The following is a 20,426-nucleotide window of genomic DNA, read 5'->3' as shown; positions in this document are numbered from 1 at the left end:
TGTGAACGAGTGGAGGCAGCCCTGGACCGGGTACGCGGCTCTGACGAGGCAGAGCAGCGACTCCGGGAACGACCTCTGGAGGAGCGACGTCAGAAGATGCACCCCTAGTACGCTTGTGAGAGCGTGAAGTATGTGGAGAAGAGGGGCCCTTTAGAGGGTCGGTGCAGGGCAGACCTCTTCAAGGCAGACACCCTGTCACGGGAGGCCTCAGCCACCGAACGGGAGACTTGAGTCAAGTCAGCCATATACTGGGATAGGGAAGAAACCCAGGCTGGAGCGGCGGCCGAATCCACCGGAACTGAAAGAGCATCCGGGGGTACCAGGGGGTATGGGGCAGCAGAGTAGCAGGCAGAGCAAGTGGGTTCAGCAGAACCAGGCATTTTGGAATTACAGCTCTTACAGACAAAATAGGAAACTAACACTCCAGTTGTCTGTTTAGAGGGAGGAACAGTTCTGGGTACGGACATAACGAAAAAAAGAACTCTCTCACCTGAGTCTGTGTCCCCTGTGGCAGCTGCTGTGAGGAGAACTCCGCTCTGTGTAGATAGATAGAGAGAAACAGGCCATCCAATAGCCAGAGAGGGGCGTGCCTGGAGCAGGGGCACTGTCCGATTGGCCCCTGCCACCTAAATCGCGCGCAAGGCGCTGATTGGAGGACGATTAGCGCCTCCAGTAAGCTCCGCCGAAATAGAACAATAGTAATGGCGCCCGCTCCTTGCCCCGAGCGCACATGTCAGCCGCATATGCACCCGCGGGGAAGTGAGCGGGCGAGACACATATGTGCCGGCAGCAGGTGCTGCCGAAGCAAAAGTAAGTCGGCGCATCATGCGCCCGAACAGTATAAGCGCCACGGCTGACAGCCGCATAGTAAAACACACACACACACACACGAGTGCAAAAGAATAAAGTGATCCATTCATTCCAAATATGCCACTGCTCGCCCCAGAATAAAAGATAAAGCCCCTAGCACAGGCCAGCCCCTTAGACACTGAAAGGTGGGCCAAAAACTGAGGGTCTCCAGAGGTTGCAAGTCAGCACCTAAGAGAGAAAGGAATATATACTCACCTCAGTCAGAAGAACTTACCTGATGGAGTCTTCTGTGAGGTCTTCAATTAGCTTTCTGTCACCTGCATCACGCCTAGCTACCATGTGCGAGCGAGGCGAGCAGGGAATAGGGGGACCCGGACCCATGAGGTACAACCCCAGGAGCTGACCGTTGGCAAGAGGGGGTGAACAGCACATATACGCAATGTCTGTGCCCCCTCAATCGCAATGGGGAAACAGTGAGCCGCAGTTCCTGAGTCCCCACCTGAAAACATGAAAGAAAAAGGAATAAAAAACTAACACATCCCTAACTAGGAAAATAATAAAACAGAAGACCTGGTCTGGAGAATACCAGACCATGTCCACCTCCTTCAGACACTAAGCTAAAACTGATTAGCTCAGGGCCTGGAGGCGGGTATATCCTGCTGGGACGAGCCGACTTTTTTGTTGCCATAGTGTCATACAGGGATGTGGAAATCCTATAGCCCGATGCCCGGGACAAGTAGTTTTGGGCACCGGGCAGGTGAATTGTTCATAGATTTAGCCCTGTATCGGGCTAGCAGGGACAGACAGACGTCCTCCTTATTATTCTTTAATGTCGGTGTGAGGCGCAGCAGCCGATGAAGTCTACACCTCACACCGGTGCTCAGAGTGTATGGAGAGGGGGCGGCGGCCTCCAGCTGACTGCAGAGCCCCCTTATCTCCCCTCCCGGAGGATGCAGCTCAGAAGACACAGCAGGGTGAGAGAAAGGATGTAGACAGCTCCGTACACAGCTCCATCCCCCACACACAGCTCCATCCCCCGCACTCAGCTCTATCCCTCCCCCCTGCTCTGTCTAGACAGGACCTAATCCACCACAGGACGGTTGCTTGTTTGCACGGGGAAAACACAGAGCAGGGGGGAGGGGAGAGAGGAGAGGACGAAAATCTCACCTCACACCGGCGGTGACTACAGCTCTGATGTCCACTCATGGCGGCTCAGGTGAGGAGGCCGAGAATACAGGCGGCGGCAGGAAGGGTGGTTGTATATGAATGGTGTGAGTGTATGTATGATGGGGGGGCAGCGGCAGGTGTATGTATGATGTGTGCATATGTATGGTGTATATCAGTGTTTCCCAACCAGGGTGCCTCAAGCTGTTGCAAAACTACAACTCCCAGCATGCCCTGGGCATGCTGGGAGTTGTAGTTTTGCAACAGCTGGAGGCCCCCTGGTTGGGAAACACTGGTGGATATGTATGGTGTGAGTGTATGTGTGTATGATGTCTGTCTATGTGTGATGTGTATGTAATGTGTGATGTGTATGTAATGTATAATGTGTGTATGATGTCTGTGTGTGATGTGTATGTAATGTATGATGTGTGTATAATGTCTAAGTGTGATGTGTATGTGATGTATGATGGGTGGGCAGCGGCAGGTGTATGTATGATGTGTGCATATGTATGGTGTATATGTATGGTGTGAGTATATGTGTGTATGTAATGATGTGGGGGGGCAGTGGCGGGGGTGTGTGTATGTATGATATGGGGGCAGTGGCTGGTGTATGTATGATATGTGTATGCATGAATGTTTTGTATAGGAGCGGACTGTCACGTCGGGCATTAGGGCAGTTGTGCCATCTAATTTTATTTATTTTTAGTGGCACCCGCACTAAATTGCACCCCCAGAATCCTGCCCCTTCATACTCACCCGACGACCAAGAGCCCCACGGATGCACACAAACACGCCCAAACCAAAACTACAACTCCCAGCATGTTGGACCATAACCTAAACTGTAGAACTATAAAGTGTAACATGCTGGGAGTTGTAGTTTTGGTTCGGGTCAGCTGCAGAGCCATAGGCTGCATTAGGGCATGCTGGGTGTTGTAGTTACTAACTGCAATTCCCAGTATTCCTTGACACATCCTATGGCTCTGCAGCTGACACAAACCAAAACTACAACTCCCAGCATGTTACACAATAACCTTAACTGTCCTACTATACAGTGCAACATGCTGCAACACCCACACAACCATAGGCTGCATCAGGGCATGCTGGGAGTTATCTAGTAACTAAATGCAACTTCCAGCATTTTCTGACACAAAATGCAGCACATAAATAAACTGGAGAAGCAGAACCCCCCCCAGTAACACATAAGTCCCTATGAAGACTGAAAAATAGTGATTAAAATATTTTAAGTGCGTATATATGTGAATAAGCCCCTTTCCTAATAAAAGTTTCCAATTTTCTTTAAATAAAAATAATGTACAAAAATAAACATAAGTGGTATCGCTGCATGTGGAAATGTCCAAACTATTAAAATATAATGTTAATTAAACCGTACGGTGAACGGTGTAAATGTAAAAGAATAGTCCAGAATTGTTCATTTTTGGTCGCTTCATATTAGAAATTTACATCTAGACTTTTCTGGGCTTACCTCGGGTGTAAGAGGAGCTACAGCTCTCCGGCCGCTAATATCCTGACATACTGCGATCACCTATTAACCCATTAGATCATCACTGTCAGCAGTGTCTAAAGGGATCTTATATCCATCCCTGGTGGTCTAGTGGGGGGATCAGACTATTTTGGTTGAAATTATTTCATCTACCAGGACAAGTGGATTTTCTTGTGGGACAAGTAGATTGTGTTCAGCTTTAGTCCCTTGGACAAGTAGTTTTTTTTTAAAATTTCCACACCCCTGGTCATACCTCCTAGAGACAGCAGCATACACCCATGGTCTGTGTCCCCCAATGGAGCCGATAGAGAAAAATAATTTGAGATTCCAACTCTAAAGACTTCAGAATATTGAATTAAAGGAGTATTCTTGGATTTTTTTTTATTTGACTATGCTACAGGGGCTGTAAAGTTAGTGTAGTTCATAATATAGTGTCTGTACCTGTGTGTGACGGTTTTCTCACAATTCTTATGGGATTTTCAGCCCAATATTTATTTTTAACAGCATACAAAATTACTGTTGTTTCAGATTTTTCCCAGCTTGCAATGCGGCTGAGACCTGACTCACTGGGCAGCTGATGACAGGGAGCCTGTCTGCTTCAATGGGTGGAGGGATCACTTGGTGGAAGAGAGATCAATCTGCAACTAATGCAACAGCTGTAGGCACCCTGATTGAAAACCACAGGTCTTTTGAATGGATGCAGTTCATTTATGTTTCAATGGGTGGAGTGGCTGGACTGAGGAAAATGGAATGGTGGGATTTGTAGTCAAAAAAAGAAAAGTCAAACAGGAAATACCAGTTCACAAAAAGCTAGCCACAGTGTTATGGTAATCTTACAACATAGCCATTTAGCCCCAAGACAAGCGCAGATCCTTCCTAAGCATGTCCATTACTGTCTGCCAGGTATGTACTAAAATCACCTTATGGTGGATAACCCCTTTAAAGGGGTATTCTGAGCAAAAACATTTTATCCCCTATCCAAAGGATGGGGGATAAGATGTTTGATGGTGGGGGGCCTACTGCTGTCACGCCCCCTCTCATAGACATGAATGGAGGGGGCGTGGTGTCACGTCCCCAGTCACAGAACCCCGGAGGTTTTCAAAACTGGAGATTCAGCACCCACATAGAATGCGGGTGCTGCAGGGAGATCAAAAGCGGGCCCCCCGCGATCAGACATCTTATCCCCTGACCTTTGGATAGGGGATAAAATATTTTTGCCCGGAATACCCCTTTAAGCTCTGGATGTTGTATTCACTGACAGCTAGCAGCAACTATATTAAAAAAAAAAAAAGACTGGTATGTTTGTATAATACTGGAATGTCCTTTAACATTGCACTAAACTGAAGACAAGTAGTATGCTATTTCAGTAAAAATAAGGTTTAATACGAAGTATAGCTGGGTGCAAATCTGAGTCGCAACAAACAAATTAAAAAAGTAACTCACAAAACTCTTGCCATTGGCCAACAACAATAAGAGGGTACAATATCCAACATAAAGGGAAATAACAGCACAGCAGGAAACGGATTGGCAATGTTGGAGCCTTCCTGTACAGCAAAATGGGTTAAAGGTTTGAGATCAGCAAATAAAATAGGTAGAATGATTTAACTTTCTATATAAATAACCCTGCTGTTCACATGTTATTAGTTTGGCAAATACATATTCCACATAAAATGATATTATTAAAAAACAATGCCAGACTATGTTCATACACAATTTAAGCTGTAATTTTATGGTTTAATAAAAAAATAAAAATAAATGTTTTAAATGGCACTGTCACTGAGAAAAACTTTTAAAAACTTTTGACATGTCACATGTACATGTCAAGAGTCTTGATCGGTCAAGGTCAGTGCTGAGACCCTCACTCATCAGGAGAACAAGTCCAGAGACATGCACGGCATTGCTGTCCAACCCCCGGCTTGTAGTGATCTTTGTCTCACTGCTCCATAGACTTATAATGGAACAGCAAGACAAAGATCGCTATGATCTGGGGAGTGAACAGCAAAGTCATGCACTTTTCCAGGCTTGTTCTCTCATCGGTTAGGATCCCAGCACTGCTGGCCCCAACTATTTAAGACTTTTGACATGCCCCTGTGACATGTCAAAAGTTTTTCTAAGTGACAGTGACACTTTTATTAATAATAATAATAATAACCCCTTAAGGACTCAGCCCATTTTCACCTTAAGGACACAGACAATTTTATTTTTGCGTTTTTGTTTTTTACTCCTCGCCTTCTAAAATTCATAACTCTTTTAGATTTCCATTCCCAGACCCATATGAGGGCTTTTTTTTTGCGTGACCAGTTGTACTTTGTAAAGACATAACTCAGTTTACCCTAAATTGTATGGTAAACCCCCCAAAAATATTTTTTGTGTAAGGAAATTTAAACAGAAAAACATAATTTAGCTAATTTGGGGGTTTCCTTTTCGCACTGTACAGTTTACGGTAAAAATTACATATTTTCTTTATTCTCTGGGTGAATACGATTAAAATGATACCCATGTTTACATACATTTCTATTATTGTACTGCTTTTAAATAATCTCAAAAACTTTTTTTTTTACAAAATCAGTATGTTTACAATTGCCCTATTTTGACCACCTCTAACTTTCTTATTTTTCGGTATTCAGGGATATGTGAGCGCTCATTTTTTGCGCCATGATCTGTAGTTTGTTTTAGTACTACGTTTGCATATATGTTACTTTATGATCACTTTTTATAAAAAAAAATTGCAGTTTGATATGACAAAAACACTGATTTTTTTTCCTTTTTTTTATGTTTACGCTGTTTGCGGTAGGGGATCATTAACATTATATTTTTATAGTTCGGACATTTACAAACGCAATGATACCGAATATGCTTATAATTAATCGTTTTTTTATGCTATTTTGAATTAAAATGGGGAAAGAGGGTGTTTTAAAACTTTATTGGGGAGGGGCTTTTTCACTTTTTTTTTCCACTTTTTTTTACATTTATTTTACACTTTGTTAGTCCCCATAGGGGACTATTTATAGTAATCATTAGATTGCTAATACTGTTCAGTGCTATGTATAGGGCATTACACTGAACAGTATTATTAGCGATCTTCTGCTCTGGTCTGCTGGAAGGTAGATCAGTGCAGAAGACCCCAGAGCCGCGGGTGATCAGATCAGCCATTATAAGTGCCACACTGCCGCAGATGCCGTGATCTGTATTGATCACGGCACCTGAGGGGTTAATGGCAGAGCATCAGCGTGATCGCTGATGTCTGCCGTTATCGGCGGGTCTGCAGCTGCTGCCAGCCGCCGGGACCTGCCGGGAATGAAGCGAGCGCAGCTCCTGCGCTCGTGTCGCAGCCGTGCCATAAATGTACGGCGCTGTGCGCTAAGTGATGCTATGCAGCGCCATACATTTACGGTGCATGTCCTTAAGGGGATAATAATGAATAATGGATAATAAAAAAATGACTGAAATTATTTCTGTATTTTCAGCTGTTTTGGCTTCAGGACTGTTTGTAACTCCTTAGCGCTGTCTGTATGAGCTTGTTTGGCAATCACTAAGGCTAAGGCTGTTGATTTTTTATGGCGGCAGCATAGCTGTCCATCATGGGTCTTCCATGCCGGAAACATAATAGCTCAGTAGTCAGCATGACAGCCGGGCTCCTGTGCTAACTGCCAGGACTGGAGAAACCTCTGATTCTGGCAGTTTAACCTCTTACATGCTGCGGTTAAACCATCACCATGGCATGTAAGGCATCTGTGGGGTTCTCTAATCCCATCGTCAGTCTGGCAACATGAATGCCAGGTGCCTATCAGTTTCCATGGCAACTAGGGCCCTTCTGAAGCCCCCAGGCTAGCCAAGTGCCTGTATGTTGCAAGACTGTACTGTTATAGAACAGCAAGTGTCAGTTTGTTATACTTTATTATGCAGTGATATAGCCCTTCTTCCCTTTTTCATTCATAGGCAGCATTGTCATTTAGGATTTTTCTAGGGCAGTGTTTCCCAACCAGGATGCCACCGGCTGCTGAAAAACCACAACTCCCAGCATGCCTGGACAGCCTTCGGCTGTAAAGATTAGGTAACATCTAAGGCTACGTTCACAGGGCCATCATATAAGATAGGACCAGGGACTATTGATAGGATTCAGATATATTGGGCAGACTAGATGGGCCAAATGGTTCTTATCTGACGACACATTCTATGTTTCTATGGAATGTCCACACCGAAAATTTCCATGCAGACATTCCACCAAAAGCAGAGTGCAGGCAGTAGATGTCAGCTCTAGGACTGTTAGGAAAAGTGCCATCTCATAGACAGCAATGCATTACCGTGCGGACTCTGCAGAATGAATAGACATGCCTATTCTTTCGGCGGACTCCGGAATCAGGATTGCCACAGGGGAAACATCTGTGGGAGAATTTCTGCCGTGTGCACAGTGCAGCAAAATCCCATTGAATGTCCGTGTGGAATTTTGTGGAATTCTGCATAGTCATGTGAACATGTGTAGATGAATTGCCCGTAACCAGCCCCAATCGACAATATAAGATGTCACTGCTCAGTTCCTTTCATTATTACTGGTCAATTAGTGATAATTTTTGCAATTGCTCATTCAAACCCCTCTGCCCATAGTTATTGATGTAAATACCTACATATAAGATACGATAAACCATCATATAAATGTTGGCTTGTGTGTGGCTAATGGCCGGCTTGTTCCCTCAATTATTAACCTGTCTAAAAGGCCTTAGAATTACAAGAAACATAACTAAGCAAACATAACATAACGAAGCAACAGGTGAATTAAATGGTTAACACCCTGACCCTCATGACAGAAGGAAAATGGGACATTCACTGGCGATTTATTTTTTGAAAGTAGGAAATGCTCTTTAATTTGAGAGGGGGGGTTATTTGAACATCTGAAATAGAGATACTTTCATACAAAAAATGAAGGGACTAAACAGGTCAAAAGCCAACTCTGCCTAGTATGTAAGGACATTTCCATTTCTCTCTATTATAACTGACTCCCAAAGAGTTATCTAAAAACAATTTAGCTAAAATGTCAAACTTTAGAAACTGTTGCAATGCACCGATACTCTCAGAGACAAGAAAGTGACGGCACACAGCAGCCTATATTTTATATTTTAGCATGATAATTATACTGCATCCCACATTTGGGAACTCAGACACCCACTTCACAGGGAGGCTCAGAAAGCAATCTTCCCACAAAAGCAAAAAAAAAAAAAAGTACAAAGACTTCAGAAGAACCCAAATACAATGTTCAGGCAGAAAAGTAATAAACCGATAAACAAACTCTGGCATGTTTTGACATTGCAGTAAACATGAAAATACCAGAGTATATCCAGAGTGTCTGATACCACCATTTACAAGGGCTAAAATGATAATGGTATATTGCCACCTAAGCTATCATATGCTCTACGCTTTCCACAAACTTTGCAATAGTTTAAGTTTTCTCTGTTGCAGAGTCCATTCTCGCGAAAAACAATGTACCGTACATGGGCGGTCCATTGCAAAACACACACCATCGGTTCCTGGTGGATCCCATTGACTTTGAAAGGGGTCCATCAAGTTTAAGGCTGCAAAAATTAATCAATGTAATTGATAAAATTCGATCACTGGATTCGTTGTCGACGAATCCCGTAATCGAATAATCGGCCGATTTGTTGCAAAGGGATGCCGGGCGCTGGCAGTCATGAGGCTGCTGAGGCATAACAGTACCTGACCCCCAGTCAGAGAGCCTGGGCGGGTGCTGCTGGAGGTGGTTGCGGCACAGTTGCTGCAGGATCAGCTACTGCTCATGGCTCTGGAGCTGCACACCGAGCTGCTGGAGACTGGCAGGGAGCTGCCCCGGCACTGGGACTACTTCTCAAATCCTGGGAACTTCGAGAGGCCAATGGCGGGGGCTCTGCCAGTAGAAGGCATCCGTAACCCCAGCGGCAGTGGACAGATGAGTGAATGACCCGGTGATGGGGCACCAGGCGCGCTGGGGGTGGATGTCAGCTGGGCTGCGGATATTCCCGGTGTGGAAGGAGATAGTGACAGACGGGTGGTTGCCCCGATACACTGGGATGTGTAGGGTGGAAGCCATGTTTATGTGTGTCTCTGTCATTACAGTGTGCAATAGTAAGCTTGGTGGGGCCAGTATCAGTATTTAGTGTAAGGTGGCATGTGTCACCACTGTTGTGCACCTACTATGTGTATGGCCTATGTGACAACATAGCATGGGTCTGGTGGTGCCAGTATCAGTATATAGTGTGTACTACACACACACACACTGCTATATACATGGGGGGTACGTGCAGAGCATTGCACCCTAGTGTCTTCTGCAGACACTAGGGTATAATGCTCTGCACATACCACTATGTGTATAGCAGTGTATGTAGTACATACACACTGCTATACACATGGGGTATGTGCAGAGCATTTGCACCCTAGTGTCTGTCTGTATTACTACAGTCTCTGTACTACAGACATGGGTGCAATGCTCTGCAGTCTGCACATACCCCCATGTGTATAGGAGGGCTATATAAAAAGTGTAAAGTAAAAAAAAAAAAAAATGTAAAAAAGTTTTAGACTTCTTTCACACTGCCGTGTGATGGCCATCGGGGGAGCCGGGCAGAATAGTGGGAGAAAAATTACTGCTTGCATCGTCTTTTTCTCCCGCTATTCCTGTCAAAAAACAATGGCGCCTGACAACCCCCATAATAGTAAATGGGAGCAGTCAGGACCCGTTGTTGCCCATTGCTCCTAGTCACAAGAACAGCTGTTAAAGTCACACACAAAACAAAATAAAAAGAGACTTTAACGGCCATTCTCGACAAGGAGCAACGGCAATGTGAAAGGGGCCTTATTAAAACTTAAATAAATCACTCCCCCAATAAAAATTAGTCCCCCCTTTTCCTATTGCTATACAAAAAAGTAAAAAAAATGTTTACTATTTAAATGTAAGTGAATTATTAACATTTTATTTAAAAAGTTCAGACAGTTACCCATGCGGCAATATCAAATTTACGTCGGTTACTGTACAGGACCATTAATAATGATCCTGTACAGCAACTGGCGTAAATGTTTAAAAAAAAAAAGTCCAAAATTGCTGCTGTTTGGTCACATCACATGCTAGAAACTTTTATGGCCACTGTACATAAAGTAGAATCAGCAAAACCCCTTTTTTTGGCATTTCGACCAACTAATCTATTTTAAAGATAATCGTTAGCTGCAGCCCTAATCGAGTTTCGGTCTGGTGTTCACAGTTTTTTTAGGGGTTAAGCAGAGAAAAAAAACATAACTAACTGCATTATTTTTTTCTCTGCTCACCTCCAGTCATCTCAACTAACCCTCCGAACGTAGCTCCCCTGATCAGAGCTCTAAGCCGATGTAAACTCGCCATAGCAGAGAAAAATGACTCTTTCTTCTCTTTTCCTGCCCCCCCCCCTCCTTCCCCCTAATCCTTAAAAGAAATTGACAGATGAATAACCCCCACTAAACCTGAATATACAGGGGGTTAGTGTGGGTCAAACAATGTATCCCTTACCCTGACCCATTCAGCCGTTCCTGAGATATAGCACAATCATGCAATATGCAAATGGACTACTAACTGCACTGGAGGCGGGTCTGAAGACTTTCTGCAGCAATGACAATTTCCACTGGGTCTTGTACCACCCAACTTATCCATAGTCATCCCCTTCTCCCTTATAAGCAGGGCAGCAAGAATGGGACCGAGGGGACAGCATCACAGGTGCAGATAGGCTTCAAACCCGCCTCCAATGCAGCTAGTAGTTAATTTGCATATTGCAAAATTGTGCAATATGCAAGACACACACTTACAACCTGTAAATTTAGGTTAGTGGGGCTGATGCATCTGTAAATTTCTCTCAACTCAATTTCTATCGAAGAAGGAACTGTATCAGGTTACAGCTGCCCATAGAAGTCTAGAGAAGGAGAGGGAGTGGGCGAAAAAGATCTCGATAGAAGCATATGCCCAGCACAATGTTAAAGCGCACCCCCCCCCCCCCCAATTTTACCACTAGTAGTTCCATGAACAGTAGACCACACTCCATTTAAATAGGTAATGTGTAAAGTATTTCCCTCAGTTAATTATCAGTCTACTCTAAACAGAGACAGAGACAAAACAGCTCACGTACGGGCTTCATGGTCAAAATGATATATTTATTTAGTTTCAGTCATCCTTATTGTGTACTTAAAGATACAAAATTATATTTTTATTTCATGCATATATGTGATGTGTATTTTCTTTCTTGGTATTAAATGTTTGCTAAACACTGGAATGGCGGGACACAGTGCAGCAGAGGAGAATGGAACTGGCAGCACAGTATTAGCTTATGTGTTGCTGTCAACAAGGTACTAATATTATATGTAGAGATGAGCGAACTTACAGTAATTCGATTCGTCACAAACTTCTCGGCTCGGCAGTTGCTGACTTTAGCCTGTATAAATGAGTTCAGCTTTCAGGTGCTCCGGTGGGCTGGAGACTCTTTCCTAGGACTGCATCCACCTTTTCCAGCCCACCGGAACACCTGAAAGCTGAACTCACTTATGCAGGCTAAAGTCCGCAATGGCGAGCCGAGAAGTTTGTGACTAATCGAATTACTGGAGGTTCGCTCATCTCTAATTATATGGGTCCAGCAGAAGACCAAAATAATAATTAAACTTCCAGGGCATAATAACAAAAAATAGCCTAATCATCAGTGTGGATAAAGCGGGGAGGACCATAAAATGTAACTTTTATTTGTTTTCATTAATATGTATATAAAAAAAAAAACACCCAAGGTGAAGTGTCTTAAAGAGGTATTAAATAATGACAAATATCCTGTTTTGCCGGATTGGAAACTATAATTCAATAAACAGATGCTTTTGCACCCATATTCACCATAGTGCTCAGCACTGATGCAAAAAAATATCCAAAATCACAACATGAGGTTTCTAAAGGCACTATGCACTTCTAATCGAGGTAGTGCTCAGCCCTGTGTGTCAAGGAACACAGCATGGATTTCCACTATGCACTCATATTCAAGGTAGTGCTCAACCCTGATGCAACAAAAGTATGATCCTTGAAAAATGTTTGATGCATCAGGGTTGAGCACTACCTTGAATATGAGTGCTTATACATTTTATGGTCCTCCCCGCTTTATCCACACTGGTGATTAGGCTATGTTTTGCTTATGTGCTGTTGTGTCAGATCGATCCACTACCGTGTTTCCCCGAAAATAAGACACTGTGTTATATTTATTTTTCTTCAAGAAGACACACTATGGCTTATTTTCAGGGGATGTCTTATTTTTATTAAGTGGGGCACAAAAATACAGAGACTCACAGACTGTTGCTGATTGGTGCTGGGTGAGAGAGACCCACAGTGCAGAGTAAAACGGCAGCCACAGCTTTATTCTTCCCCCTGAGGACCCACAAAGTAGAACTTTCTGTTCCTCACTTTACTGAGGAGACTTTTCCTTTCACTTTCTGTCTCCTTCTATGCCGCGGCTGGCAGCATGAACAGAAGGACCAGGACCTGAAATGGGGAGACGACCTTGTTGGGGCTGCTGGCATCTCTCTGGTCACCTCCAAAATAGCAGCTGTCCCGATGGGGCAGATGAGAAGGGCTGCTCGTCTTCTTTACCGGTCCGTGCCGGTACACTTAGCCACGCCTACCATTATGTCTTATTTTCGGGGTATGGCTTATATTACGCCAATGCTTAGAGATTCTGTTAGGGCTTACTTTATGGGTATCTCTTATTTTCATGGAAACGGTATTATAGGTAGTGACTATGCATTGGTTTAGTCCACAGTCAGCTAAGAGACAGCTGGGACAGTACATTGGACTGGTCCATTATTGTAGGGATTGTGCATTAATTCGATCCCTAGGTTCACACTGCCGTTGTGCTCCGACTCATTCAGGGTCCATTCAGCTCTTTCTTTGCGCCAAATAGACCCAGAACAGGTCGGAGCACAATGACACCGCCGGGTCCTGATGCATACCATTTACTTGCACAGGGTCTGTTGGGTGTCTGGTATTTTACAGGAGTACAGCAGAGAGAAAAAAAAAAGGATATGAACTATTTTTTTTTCCTCCACTTAACTCCTGTCTTTCCAACAGACAGCGATGGAGCTCCCTTTAGCGGAGCATGGCGGCAATCTGAACAAGCCCTAAGAAACAGTTGTTATAGTTCATTGTTATAGTCCATTATTGTAGGTATCTGGTCCTGCTTGACCAATTTCAGCCAAATTTAGGGTTGTATATCCACCCGAAATAATAAATGAATATAAGAAAATAAAAAACTAATGTCCCAAAACTACAACCCTGCTCCGACTCGTATATAAATCCCATACAGTGGGGCAAAAAAGTATTTAGTCAGCCACCAAGTTCTCCCACTTAAAAAGATGAGGCCTGTAATTTTCATCATAGATATACCTCAACTATGGGAGACATATTGAGAAAAAAAAATCCATAAAATCCCATTGTCTGATTTTTAAAGAATTTATTTGCAAACTATGGTGGAAAATAAGTATTTGGTCAATGACAAAAGTTCATCTCAATACTTTGTTATATACCCTTTGTTGGCAATGAGGTCAAACGTTTTCTGTAAGTCTTCACAAGGTTTCCACACTGTTGCTGGTATTTTGGTCCATTCCTCCATACAGATCTCCTCTAGAGCAGTGGGGCTGTTGCTGGGCAACACGGACTTTCAACTCCCTCCAAAGGTTTTCTATGGGGTTGAGATCTGGAGACTGGCTAGGCCACTCCAGGACCTTGAAATCATTCTTACAAAGCCACTCCTTCAGTGCCTGGGTGGTGTGTTTGGGATCATTGTCATGCTGAAAGACCCAGCCACGTTTCATCTTCAACGCTTTTGCTGATGGAAGGAGGTTTTCACTCAAAATATCATGATACATGGCCCCATTCATTCTTTCCTTTACATGGATCAGTCGTCCTGGTCCGTTAGCAGAAAAACAGCCCCAAAGCATGATGTGTCCACCCCCATGCTTCACAGTACGTATGATGTTCTTTGGATGCAACTCAGCATTATTTCTCCTCCAAATACGACAGGTTGAGTTTTTACTAAAAAGTTCTACTGGTTTCCTCTGACTATATGGAATTCTCCCAATACTTTTCTGGATCATCCAAATGCTCTCTAGCAAACTTCAGACAGGCCCAGACATGTACTGGCTTAAGCAGGGGGACACGTCTGGCACTGCATGATTTGAGTCCCTGGCGGCGTAGTGTGTTACTGATGGTAGCCTTTGATACTTTGGTCCCAGCTCTCTGCAGGTCATTCAATAGGTCCCCCCGAGTGGTTCTGGGATTTTTATCACCGTTCTTGTGATCATTTTGACACCATGGGGTGGGAACTTGCATGGAGCCCCAGATTGAGGGAGATTATCAGTGGTCTTCTATGTCTTCCATTTTCTATTAATTGCTCCCACAGTTGATTTCTTCACACCAAGCTGCTTTCCTATTGCAGATTCAGTCTTCCCAGCCTGGAGCAGGTCTACGATTATGTTTCTGGTGTCCTTCGACAGCACTTTGGTCTTGGCCATAGTGGAGTTAGGAGTGTGACTGTTTGAGGTTGTGGTCAGGTGTCTTTTACACTGATAACAAGTTCAAACAGGTGTCATTAATACAGGTAACGAGTGGAGGACAGAGGAGAATCTTAAACAAGAAGTTACAGGTGTGTGAGAGCCAGAAATCTTGCTTGTTTGTAGGGGACAAAATACTTATATTCCACCATAATTTGCAAATAAATTCTTAAAAAATCAGACAATGTGATTCTATGGATTTTTTTTCTCATTATGTCTCTCATAGTTGAGGTATACCTATGCTGAAAATTACAGGCCTCTCTAATCTTTTTAAGTGGGAGAACTTGCACAATCGGTGGCTGACTAAATACTATTTTGCCCCACTGTATATATATAATGGTTGTAATGGAAAAGGAATGCAATTTATTTTAGTGTCACGTTGTGCTATTTATAAAAAAAAAAAAGTAAAAAAAAACTGAAAAAATGCACATTATTTTAGTGTCCCTTTGTGCCATTTATTTAAAAAAAAAGTTAAACAACTTAAAAAAAACTGACTTTTTTTGACATTTTCCTCTGATATGACAAAAAATTTAAAATGTATTAAGATATAAATGACATAAAAAATAAAGCCAGATATATCACGAAAAAAAACACCCAAAACATTATTTGAATAACTGAACAAGAAGATGCTTTATAGGTTCAATTCTGATAATCTGTTCAGGAAGAGGAGTAACAAGTTCAATCTGAAAGTAGAAAAGTTGCTTTCCATTTATTATAAAGTAACTACATACCAACAGGATATTTAAACAATGGAACCCATGTAAAGTTTATTAGAGCACAGCGCCACCAAGTGTATATGTAGTGTCATCACTGATAGTTCCATATGTTTATAACTTGCTGGTTAATGTTCCGTACACAACATTACACTACTGTCTTACCAGGCCGCTGTAATGCTGTTGATCAGCTTTTCAGTTCCTTCAGAAATCTCAAAGGGAAGTATTATTTCAGAGGGCTGCAAGCGTAATATTCTTGTCTCCAACTCAGAGCGCGATTTAGTGTCCGGAAAACGGTCATACATCACCTCTCCTGTAGAAGGCTGAACGGCCTAAAAAAAGAAGTATTAATAACAATAAGATGTTTTATTGGTCTATATAGTCATGCATTGCACGTAAGGCTGGGTTCACATCACGTTTTCAGCCATACGGGACCGCATACAGCCGGGGGGAGCTAAAACCGGGCGCTCCCGTAACCCTGCCGTATGCCACCCGTATGCAATTCATTTCAATAAGCCGACCATAATAAGATATGAGATTCGGATGAGGCCGAGATATGAGGTCGGCATATAAGAACAGGATAGGATATAAGGTAGTGATGTGAGGACAAGATATGAGGTCGGTATATAAGAACAGGACAGGATATAAGGTGGTGATGTGAGGACAAGAACGTCATCTCAATTTTATTACAAGACTGGAGGCTCCATTTTGCATCTCTTCTTTACTACTCAGAAGATATAGCAGCAATGAATAACATAAGGAATACAGAAAAAAACGTTAAATATGCAAATAGGTAGGTAACAGGTAGCCAATCAGAGGCCAGCACAGGTGATATAAGGTATAACCAGGAGCATTACTTCCTCTTCTTTGCTGCTCCATGCTGCAGATAAGTTACCATTACATTTTTCTCCTCACATTCAATTTGCATAATTTTTCTTGTTCTAATATTGTATATAATCATATTTTTTGCCGTGTATTATATCATATCTCCCTTCTGCTTAGTACAGCACCTTCTCCTCCCTCATATTGCTCCGTGCGCATATATTTTTACCTCACTTTTATTTTCATACCACACCGTTCATTCCCCTGGTCTTTCACCATTCTTCTTAGTATATATATATATATATTTCCTTTTCCAATCTTTTTCCCGTACCTTCCCTGTTATTCATTGCGGCTCCGCCGAATGTTTTTTCTCCCCTCGGCTGGTTATCGCTATCTCTGGCATTGCCGGAGTTCTCGCGATAACTGCGCGAGCTGGTTGTCAGTTCGCGCTCTCAGCTGATCCCGTCTGGGATTTCTTATAAATACCCAATCGGCTCTTCTCAGTCTTCCCTCAAGAAGATTGAAAACCATTCGGAGGGAGATTTATTCCATTCTGAACAAGGAGATAGTTTCCCTTCGTTCAATTGCCCGAGTGGTGGGCCTTCTTTCTGCATCCATTCAGGCAATCTTCCCAGCTCCATTACACTATCGAGCCCTTCAACGTCTGAAGGCTCAACATCTTCGACAAGGTCTTGGATATGCAGACGAGATAGCATTAACCCCAGATACCAAAGAAGAACTTCTTTGGTGGCTAAAACATCTTCAGGATTGGAATGGGAAAGCTATTTTCAATTCAGTCCCAGATCTGATCATAGAATCAGATGCCAGTCTTACAGGTTGGGGAGCTCGCTGCGGCTCCTCGTCAACAGGAGGAAAGTGGTCTCCAGAGGAGACTATGTTACACATCAACTGTCTCGAGTTATTAGCTGGTTTCTTCGCCCTGAAGAGTTTTGCGAAGACCAGGTCAAATTGTTGCATCCTCTTACGGATGGACAATATCTCCGCAGTTCAATATATCAACAAACTGGGAGGTACCAAGTCTCTACCCCTAGCCAATATCGCAAAAGATTTTTGGCATTATTGTCTTCACAGAGACATTACCATCAAAGCAGAATACTTACCTGGACTTTCCAACACCATCGCGGACTGGAACTCTCGTTTCCTCAAAGATTCCAGCGATTGGCAGTTGAATCCCAAAATATTCAACCGCATCAACTCTCTTTGGGGTCCTTTACATCTGGATCTCTTCGCATCCCGGCTGAATCTCCAGGTCCATCGCTTTTACAGCTGGCGTCCGGACCCAGAAGCGGAGGGTATAGACGCCCTTCTCCAGCATTGGCCCCCGGACAATCTTTACGCGTTTCCTCCTTTTATTCTAATTCCGAGAGTTCTCCTACTCATCAAATCTCTGAAGTCAACTGTGGTTCTGATAACCCCTTGGTGGCCAACCCAATCGTGGTTCCCCCAAATTTTGGAAATGATTATAGACTTCCCTCGTCTACTACCATCTCATCCGCTTCTACTTCGGGATTCCTTAGGGAATCCTCATCCTCTTATAACCTCCAACAGTCTTCAATTGATAGCTTGGTTTGTTTCGGGTCAACAAACTCGGATTTCGGACTTTCTAATACATCTAGAGAGATACTCTCGGACGCTTGGGCCCCAGGTACCAGATCTGCTTACAGATCAGCCTGGAAAATTTGGTCTTATTGGTGCATGCAACGGGATCTGGATCCCGTTCATGCATCTCTAGAACACATTATAAATTTTTTGTCTTCATCTTTTGATCTAGGAAAAGCGTATCGTACCATTAACGTATACAGATCTGCCATTTCGTTCTATCATTCTCCTATCAATTCTATTTCTGTGGGCAGACATCCCTTAGTTTGTAGATTAATGAAGGGTATTAAATTCAGACGCCCTCCTTTACCCAGGTATCATTCTACCTGGGATGTTAATCTACTCTTACAATACATTATCTCTCTAGGGGATAACGAGTTTCTCTCCCTTAAATTGCTTTCTTTTAAACTTACTGCTTTATTATGTCTTATATCTCTAAAACGAGTCTCAGATGTCAGAGCCCTTGACATTTCTCACAAACAATACTTACCTAATGGGGTTTGTTTTTCTATATATAGACGGACTAAGACCACACTACAGTCGGTATTCTATCCTTCTTTTCCTCAACAAAAATATCTTTGTGTGGTTTCTTGCCTTCAAACCTATGAACTTCGAACGGCTTCCCTTCGCAGTCCCTCTGATTCTCAACTACTGGTTTCTTTCTGTAAACCTTACCGCCCTGTCTCTTCTCCTTCTTTAGCCAGATGGATGAAGCAGATTATGCAATTAGCGGGTATTGACATTTCCATTTTCAGGGCTCATTCTGCTAGAGGAGCCATGTCTACAAAATTACAACAGGCTGGAGTATCTTTATCAGTTATCCTTAAAGCTGCTAATTGGTCTTCTGAATCAACTTTTAAGACGTTTTATTTTAGACCAGATCCTCATGTTTCTACTGCAATTCTCTGATTATTTAATTATATTGAATCGTATTTGAGTTCATTGTCTTTTAGCTTTAAACTTGCAAAATGGAGCCTCCAGTCTTGTAATAAAATTTGAGATTTTCCTAGTCCTAATGACGGAAAATATGGATTTTATTAAAGACAGGAGGCGAACATTTCCCCCCCCCCCCGTGTGCTCCCTACCCTTATGATTATAATTTTTTCCTTTCAGTTTAACCTCGACAACTGGCAGAGACCATCCTTTCAGAAGACGATCTTCTTCCTTCAATATCTTGTTGGTGTTTTCCTGATTCATTTATTGGAGAATTCGTTCCGTTCCTGCGTTCTTCAGACACTTCTTCCCGATCCCTCGTTTGCTACGATTGAGATCATCCATCCACTCCGAGGATCAAGAGTGATTTATTTTCTTCACAAGTTTTAGTTAGACTTTATTCCAGGACGTTTAATTTTATTCTGTTTACTTATTTAGTTTATATGCATCAAAGAAGAGGAAGTAATGCTCCTGGTTATACCTTATATCACCTGTGCTGGCCTCTGATTGGCTACCTGTTACCTACCTATTTGCATATTTAACGTTTTTTTCTGTATTCCTTATGTTATTCATTGCTGCTATATCTTCTGAGTAGTAAAGAAGAGATGCAAAATGTTCGCCTCCTGTCTTTAATAAAATCCATATTTTCCGTCATTAGGACTAGGAAAATCTCAAATTATCAGCATCCCTTTAGAACCGTGATTCACCAGTGTGCCACGGCACACCAAGAGCCACCAGCTGTACCGGGCAGTCCAGTGGGGAACATGTACAAATGCTGAACAACTAGTGGCTACGTTTTGTCTGTTTCACAAACCTATAGATATTCGGGGACATTTATCATTGTTGCTTTGGTAAGTGAGTTCTGTAGACATTTTTTTCTTGCTTTGGTTTTGCCTATGTATGATGTATTTATCATATTATCACAGGGGGTTGATAAATGTGGCTTACATAAGCAAAAAAACAATAAATCACTTTAATAAATAAATAAAGCAATATTACATAAGCAAAAAACCAATATTACATAAGCAAAAAACCAAAAAATCACCTCCTCGCCTTTGTATTTAAAAGTTTTAACTACTTTTTTTTCCCCTAAATGTACTAAACTATTTTTGTGTGTGTTTTTTTCTTTTCTCATTTCAGATCCGTGTTTGCAGAGGACTTCTATGTCTTCAGTGGACTACGTAGATGACCAGTGTTTTTTTTATTTTTTTATTAATAAAATGCTTAAAGAGGGCTTGTAGGGGGAGTGTGTTTTTGGAATATTTATTTTATTTTTATTTATT

At 42.6% G+C, this 20,426-nt stretch overlaps 2 protein-coding genes across 7 annotated transcripts in view; one reads left to right on the top strand and one right to left on the bottom strand.

The window, feature by feature from the left end:
- DHFR (dihydrofolate reductase) overlaps positions 1-20,426 on the top strand; it is a 268,430-nt gene that overhangs the window by 165,713 nt on the left and 82,291 nt on the right. The window lies entirely within an intron of this gene.
- The window catches only part of MSH3 (mutS homolog 3), a 193,778-nt gene that overhangs the window by 132,121 nt on the left and 41,231 nt on the right, over positions 1-20,426 (bottom strand). For all 5 annotated transcript variants that reach the window (XM_056539388.1, XM_056539377.1, XM_056539398.1 and 2 more), the window contains one exon: positions 15,934-16,100. In XM_056539388.1, coding sequence (XP_056395363.1) covers positions 15,934-16,100 — 167 coding nt within the window. The remainder of the gene's footprint in view (positions 1-15,933; positions 16,101-20,426) is intronic.

This window comes from Hyla sarda, chromosome 1 (genome assembly GCF_029499605.1).
Source record: "Hyla sarda isolate aHylSar1 chromosome 1, aHylSar1.hap1, whole genome shotgun sequence".
Classification (NCBI taxonomy): domain Eukaryota; kingdom Metazoa; phylum Chordata; class Amphibia; order Anura; family Hylidae; genus Hyla; species Hyla sarda.
Note: the sequence above shows the minus strand (reverse complement) of the source record. Positions and strands in the feature narration are given on the sequence as shown.